The sequence below is a fragment of the Lytechinus pictus genome, chromosome 12 (genome assembly GCF_037042905.1).
Source record: "Lytechinus pictus isolate F3 Inbred chromosome 12, Lp3.0, whole genome shotgun sequence".
Taxonomy (NCBI): domain Eukaryota; kingdom Metazoa; phylum Echinodermata; class Echinoidea; order Temnopleuroida; family Toxopneustidae; genus Lytechinus; species Lytechinus pictus.
This window is the reverse complement of record NC_087256.1, coordinates 29,826,531-29,834,610: the sequence shown is the minus strand read 5'-3', so window position 1 is coordinate 29,834,610 and position 8,080 is coordinate 29,826,531. Positions and strand designations below refer to the sequence as shown.

General features: G+C 40.0%; 1 protein-coding gene across 1 annotated transcript in view; it reads left to right on the top strand.

The window, feature by feature from the left end:
• The first annotated feature begins 2,127 nt into the window (after window positions 1-2,127).
• LOC129272714 (mitotic apparatus protein p62-like) overlaps window positions 2,128-8,080 on the top strand; it is a 38,123-nt gene continuing 32,170 nt past the window's right edge. The window contains exons 1-2 of the mRNA XM_064107234.1: window positions 2,128-2,383; window positions 6,262-6,377. Coding sequence (XP_063963304.1) covers window positions 2,356-2,383; window positions 6,262-6,377 — 144 coding nt within the window. The 5' untranslated portion in view covers window positions 2,128-2,355. The remainder of the gene's footprint in view (window positions 2,384-6,261; window positions 6,378-8,080) is intronic.

Below are 8,080 nucleotides of genomic sequence, written 5' to 3'. Positions count from 1 at the left end.
AGATGTTCAGAAGATAATGGATACAAGAGAAAAGACAAAAATTAGTGTGTGTGGGGTTTTTAGTTTATGTGAGTGTGTTTAGGCGTGAAAATGAATTTGTAAGAGAAGGAAAGTTATATATCTAAGAAACCAAATCAATTACACGACAAAGGTAGAATAACTCCAAATAAAATACAGGCAGTTTAACTCAAATTGACAGTACAAACGTATCAAGTCAAGTAAAACTAATGAATCTGATAAATTAGATCTGAACAATGTAATGTAAATACCCGGGGTAAATTCAGAATTTTTATTTAGAAAACGGGTAATTAAAGCCATTGTAAAAATGTGGGGGGAGGCGAGGGATTCCTTGAGGAGAAAAAGACAACTATTCCAAGTTGGAAGATGGGGTCATTAACATGAAGTTCACTGACTGCCCTGGGATTATTTCGCTGTGAATGTGAATCAGAAGCAACGATAGGAGGGGAAACTTGGAAAGAATTAGCAATTAAGATCAATAGGGAGGAAGAAAAGGAACAATAATCCCCTGAAAGCATTATTAGAGATCAGTGGGAGGACAAGAACTTGACATTTTTGTTATTGCAAACTGGAAAGGAAAAAATGTTGGCGTGGAACGCTGGAATGTATGTTTAGGCAAACTTAACAACACACCAAATGATATTGTAGGGAAACCAAACTTCGTAAAAAATGATCAAGAACAATTTAATGATGGGATTAGATAATTTGTAGTTATTTTTTAAAACTAACTCCAGCAATACTCTTTTAGGAACTGGGTCACTGATACCCCCTCCCGGGGGGGGGGGGGGGTGGGGTGGGGAGTCAAATGTATTGCTGCACATGCGTGACCAAATCATTTCCAAACAAGAGGTTTTTTTCTCGGTGTGCAAATAACCCCCTAAACAAGTTTTTCGTGGGCTTTATATTTACACGATTTGGCCCCTAAATAAGTTCTCGCCAGTATGACCTCGGGAAAAAGCTTGGGGAAAAACATACTCTAAACACGTTTGGCTAGTCTTTAAATAAAGTTTTGGAACAAAATACCCTAAATAAGTTTGACCCCGCGATCGATTGACCAGTCTTTCAAAACCCCGGGGGGGGGGGGGGGGCCACTTCCATTGACGAGTGGATACCATGCGCGACCACGGGGTCTTGAAAAGCACCCTAAACACGTATTTTCCATATTCTGAAAATGCACCCCTTAACAAGTATTGGCGTGTGAAACCCTACCCTTAACAAGTATTGGAAACAAATACTATTGGCAAGTATTCCCAGAACTGAGCCCCTAAACAAGTACAGCGATGTATTTTCCATATTCTGAAAATGCACCTGTCACGCGTCCGTCGGTCGTCGGTTTTACCTTTAATAGACACCATAATTTTGGTTTAGTACGGCCCCACCTTCCACACCTCGCGCAAATCGGACTCTAAACACGTAGTGTTGGGGCAAAAAGGACATCCTTTATAAAACATTTTGATTTTGTTTTATCATCCCCGCATATTTGACCCTAAACACGTATATTTTTCCGAGCGAAATAGATACCCTTTTTTCAATATTTTTGTGTTTTTGACACCCTTATCACGTTACGCACGTAACGTGCCCTATCTTGAAAAAGACACCCTTTTTACGTGTTTTTTTGGTCGCGCATGGTATCCACTCGCCAATGTAAGTGGCCCCCCCGGGTTCAAAACAGTTTTTCTTGAAAATCAGTGTTTTTGATAGTAACCTTCACGAGTGCACGTGCGGCCCGCGTCCAAAACAGAAAAAACACATTGTCATTGTCATCATTGTCATTGTCGATCATAGTCATTGTCAATCATTTATATTTAACTGCCCCCCCTCCCCCCCGGGCCTACCCCTCGCCCTTTGACTGCGCCTGAAAGAATGGGTAATTGTAGTTAACGTTTGAAGAAAAAGGGGCAAAAATAGGTGAGGTCGATGTAGGATAAATCGTAAAAAGGGAAGGAGATGGAAGGAAAACAGAGATGTTTAATGAAAGAAACCGGGACGGAAGAGCCGGGGGGGGGGGGGGGGAAATAGAATCCATTTTCAGATACTTGACCACGAATAAATTTCTGGAGACGAGGTAGTTTTGAATCCCTCATACCCGGAAGTAGATGATCGCGCAACATTTGGTTTCCATTTCAATTTGAATGCACGTACGTACAGGCGCAGGCGCTGCATGTGCAAATATATACACACAACGTGTTGACACATTGCATTTTGCCACACGTGGGTGACCGAGCACAACGTTGCTGAAATCTTTCTTGTAATAATAAATTTAACTTTACGCACCAAAAACAAGACTCTAGTCGATTACATTTCTTTTTAATAGCAACAAAGAGAACCATCTTAACCATGGCCGGCGCCAAAGAATACTTTTGGGGTGAGTAGACAGATCGAGCATGAAATAGAATGATTAAAAAAAAAAATACAGACATGCATGAAATGATGAAGACTGAAGACTGAAATCAGTGGACACGGTGGAACGAAATAAAATGACAGACGTCAGTCTTGGCCTTGACAGACTCAGAGCAAGGTTGGATTCCCCTTGCTTTATTAAAGGGGAATCCAACCTTACTTGGTCATGAAATGATATGTGACTGTGAGAGAGGAAGAAAATATGAAAGAATGAAGTTTGAAAGAAATCGGACATCCCGAGTATAATTAATATAGAGGCACGAGAGAACTTTTAGTTTACTAGAGTTAGACCAAAGTTCTACTCTGTTTTATTGGTTATTCTGCTGAACTCCGTTGGCTCTAGCCAGGCGGCTTCTAGAGAGTAAAAATCATTTACTAACGTAAGGTCACTCTCATGAAGCCAGGGCTTCCGTCATAATCTTTTGCGTGTACCTAGCCAGGCGGCTTCTAGAGAGTAAAAAACTAAAAATCATTTACTAACGAGTAACGTAAGGTCACTCTCATGAAGCCAGGCCTTCTATCCCATAGACCCACACAATGGAAGCCAAAACCTGAAACTTTCACCCCCAAGATTTCTACTTTCTTTCTAAAAGATCTAGCCCTAAATCATGTACATGGGATAAAACTTCATTTCCGACATTTCTACGCTCTCGTTGTTATTTTTGAACAAGAATTCATCAAAAAAATGAGAGAAATATTGTGTAAAGACGGAAGAGACTTGCCCGATGTTTACGCTGCCATCTTGTTTCCTATTGTTCTTCGCCAACGTTACAGACAGCGTGAAATAATGTATTGAAAACCGGAAATAAATTGCGCATTGCATTATAGGTAATGCAGGGACTTTCCTAGACAGCTGGCAGCCGTCTGTTTCGAGGAGTTTTTCAACATTTTTTTATTTTTTTAATTTCTCCTCATACACAGACGGCTCGCTAGCGTGTCGCCACCATTAGGGGAGGTACAATGCAAATTCCCCCCGACGGGGCTCATCGATTTTTGTCTTTATTTCATAAATATATATGAAAATAAATGGACAAATATGCGAATTAATGTTCCCTCTTGGCATTAATTGCCAAAAACGAGGGAAAAATAAAGTTAAAAGGAGAAAAAACAGCGACTTACCTCGGCTGTCGTGTAGCTCCTAGTTCACTCGTTCATCCGAAGTCGATATAACACACAAACATATGCCATTGGAAGAACTTCCGGGTCAACTGCGTATCAAAACCATTGGCCAATCAGATCATCTCTTTTGCGTCGGGTTTATGAATACTAAAATTCTAGATGTTTTTTTTTTTTCATTTTCCATTATCTCTTTCTCTTTCGTTTTCTCTCTTTTTTGTTTTACTTTTCTTTTTAATTTTTATTTCCCCTTTTTTCTTTTGTTTCTTTAACTGCTCCTTTCTTTCCCCTTCTGTAATGTGTGACGTAAAGGTCATGGGGCGGAGTCTGACTTTCGTCGGCCACTTTTTCATGAATTATTCATTACCAAGATGGCTGCCCACTAGTCCGAGTCGCAAGTGTCAATTTCAGAGTTAATCCCCTGATTGCCAGTTTTAAAGCGGGAATTTAGGGTAAGAAACTGTCGTTACTTATACATTTTCAGCTATAGGTGCATATGTATGAACTTTTGGTGGAAAATATCGCGGTATCGAGGAGAAAAACAAGAAATTAGCGGTGGCCATTGAGCCCCTGTACAGACGACGGTTTAACTTCGGTCTATGTATTTGGTGAGTGGAGCCAACGTAGTTCAGCGGAACAACCAACATAACAGAGACCGAAGCTTTTGGTCTAGGACTTTCCCTGATCGCAGCAATCGAGCTTACGTGACCGCATCTGGTCGAAAGAGGGCCAGAGATCGGGCGGTGAATGTCAATGTCCGAGAAGGGATTGAGTAAAAGGGGGGCACTCGGTATATAATGCATAGTGGGTATGTGCCGCGGAGGGGACCCCCATTTTTACACTCAAATTTCCGTTCCAAGGCATAGCATTTTTGTCTTATTGAGAAAAAGAACAAAGAAAGCCGCTCCAAAGCATAGCATTTTCTTCTTAGCGAGAAAAAAAGAAGAAAGAAATCCGCTCCAAAGCTTCGCATATTTTGACAGCTGGAAACATGTGGAGGCCATAAAATGCTCTCGTTGAATGTCCATTTGTAATATTAGGGTCTGTGCCTGCAGACTAATAGCAAGTTTTGTATGTGCTAGTCTTTGCATGGAGACACACTTGTTGATCAAAGTTTCAATCAGGGTCTGTGCCTGCAGACTACCATGCACATTCACAGAAAAATCAAGCCATAGAAGCTGTGTGTTGTGGACACCAGAAGGGGCGTCGCAGCGCGCGCAACCCACTATATAGAAATCCACTGCCAAACGCGGTTCTTGGTGCGAGGTTAGTATACTGATATACCTTGCACTCATGTGAGTGGGCAATATTTGGCTTATTTTCTCTTTTTATGTGGAACAACTGCTTGATTGTTTGACATCAGATTCCATTACAGCGAATCATCATATAAATTGGCTCTAAAGTAAATTTGATTCTTTTAATCATTTTATCTAAATTAGAAATAGAGATTGAAAATTGAAAATTTTCTTGCCATATTACTTTCCACCAATAGAGGGCGTACACAAAAATATGCCCAAATTCAAGTTTTTGAGCGCTCTGGTGAATACAAAAATTATCGCCAAATTTAATAAAAAATAGATTGTGCAACTGTATGGAAATTAGTATTTTTGGTCAAAAAAGTGTTATTTTAATGATTTTTTAAATGTGTGTTTTGTACTGCATTGGCATACCATAGTCCTACTAGTATATTCCCCACAGGCAGGATGGTTGCAGTGAGCAAGTGCGGCCCGCATAGCATAGGCTGTGTTTCGAAGATGATTCACAAAGATGGGAATATGTTGACTAGATTGATTCTATACAAAGTTGAGAGTGCTAATTTATCTCAATATCACCTTTAATAGAAATTTGGGGATGTTTCAACCTTTTCATTCATATTTGTCAATATAGAAGAAGGGGAAAGCGCAACAAATAAGATCAAAAAGTATATGGCGTTTAGACTTATAAATAGGTCTGTTTCTGTCAGGGATATGCTCCGTTGAAACTTCATCTGGCTCTGCGGCATCCCCTCTATAGACCAATTACGGCCATTGGGTTCGTAATGGTGGAGCGAACAACCGTTGCCTAACTACAGTGTCTATGGAGAAATATAGCACTTTTGCACCGTTCGATTTCTCCTAAATATTGCTCTTTGACGGGGGGAAAAGGAAGAAATAATAAAGATAATTGATTTATGTCAAATACAATCAGCTTACCACCTTTCTGAAAAATGTGCCGGAAAATAGCGAAGTTGATGACAAACGATCAGGAACAACCAGGTTCTTCTTCGAGTTCGATCGCTCAATTGCCGTCAGCGCAGCTACTGCTGAGCGTACGAACGTGCCAGTGGATTGGCTGGCACGCTGGCGTAATACAATGGGCTCATATAATTTGTTGTGTATGATACTAGCACAGATCCCAGGAAGCCTATTGATTTTGAGGTCAAAAGGTCAAAGGTAAAGATCTCAGTGACATGTTTTCATATTGCCCTTCTGAAGTCCTTGTAAATTGCAATAACTTTTAGTTTAACTTCACCTAGGCTCATATAATCTGGTTTATAATCATATGATACTAGCATGGATCCCAGGAAGCATATTGATCTTTAGGTCAAAAGGTCAAGTCACCACCTTCCACTTTTCTTGCTTGACCAATAACTCCATTATCTGTGTTATCAGGCGTATTATGTGCTCACCCTAGTGACACCCTTGTTTTAAATTAATGGTTCATTTATTCTTCTCTTCCCTCTGTTAGGTTTAACGTTGTCTGAAGAAAAGAGATCCTTTGAATGGGACCCTGCTGCTGAATACATGGATCATGAGGATGAAGATGAGGACGATGAGATCTCACATTTCCTTTTTTTGAAGCAGGTAAATAAACTTTTGTTCAGGATTCAAATCCAAGCACTATTGCACTCATTTCTGTCCGATAGGAGTGTCCATAGCTTTCCAAGTCAAGTGGTCAGTTACTATGACACCGTTCTCACTACCGTCCTTAAACTCGTTTAGTGGAAAATAGTTTAACGTGTAAAGAGAACGGTCAAAGCAGTCTTGGAAGCGATCTTCCAAACCGGTTCAGAAAACCACCTCACGATGTAGTTTTGAAGATCTTTTTGCCTGTGAAAGTGGTTTTAGCGTAAGTGAGGAAAACGGGAAACGATCTTCACACATTTCGAGTGAGCTACTCTACACACTGTATGTGGAATGCCTACACTGCGGTTTCAAATTTTATGCGAAACATGTCACCCCGCTGAGAGTGTTTCCATAGCAACAAGACTGCTTTACATGAAGTGATTTTGAAAACCAATTTTGGATGATCAAATGGGAGCGCTAGCAAAGCGATCTTCCAAACTGGTTTCCTGAATTGGTTTCCGATAAACCAGTTATAGAAAGTATGAGAACGGTGTCTATGTCATGATGAGGGTGCCACATACCTTTTAAAGAGAACGAGACACAAAACACTATCTGATTGGTTGATTACAAATTGTGAGTCATTTAAGCTGTAAATTCTAATTCATATGTAAAAAAAGTTCATTCTAAAGGGCGATCTTCCTGGCTTGCTATATTTTTATGGAGGTTGCGATTTCGATTTAAATATGCTATCCATCAACTGGCTGAACGTGCCAGTTGTCAGTGTAAAAGTTCTCTTCATTTGAAAAGAGTGTCCGTCACCCAACCGGGAGGTTGGGAGTTCAAGCCCTGGCTGCATCGGACCAAAAGACGTTAAAAGATGGGAGTTGCTGCTACCCTGTTTGGCATTCGACCATTCAAGGGATAGCGCTACATGTAAGTCGGTCTGGCACTGCACAGTGGCTGCCGGGCCCATGATCGATTGGGCAAAAAGAAATTTCGGAGTATTTCTATTTTCAAATCTCATTTCAAACAATATGGTAAAATATGGATTTTCATTTAAATACAGGAAATCATTCTGCGTCTCAAATAATCTTAATGTATGCAGATGATTGACTTGGTGATAGTTGGTTAAAGGTCAAGTCCACCTCAGAAAAATGTTGATTTAACCCTAATTCTCCGGGGGGGGGGGGGGGCCATTATGGCCCCCCCCTCGACAATTTTCGCGATATATCTGCTGCGCAAAATTTTTTGACCTCGCCGCTCACTGACTTTTTACTTTCAAGTCTCGCGCAAATTTTGAGACCAAATTTGTGACGCCCGGGTACGCGGTTACGACATTACGCAACATTATGTAAGTGCATGTCAAACCCAAAATTGCTCATAAACGTGATTTCATGTACAAATCCAATGCAAATTGTGTATTTGGCCAAAATTCATAAATGTATCATTATTTCTACTTTTAATGATTAAACTTAATTAATTTTGCCTTGTTTATGATCAGAATTAAGTCTGGAACAATTTCCATCGAAAAAACAATAAAAAACAAAAAGTAAAAAAACAAGGAAATACATAAGAAATTTAAAAAACAATAAAATACATAAGTAATCGGTCTTGGTACCAGAATTTTTTTCATTCACAATTGTTAGGAGTGCTATAAAGAATATTTTCACCAAAAAATAGCATTCTAGGAGCTTTATTTGGTGAATCAGAGCAAAAAGTAT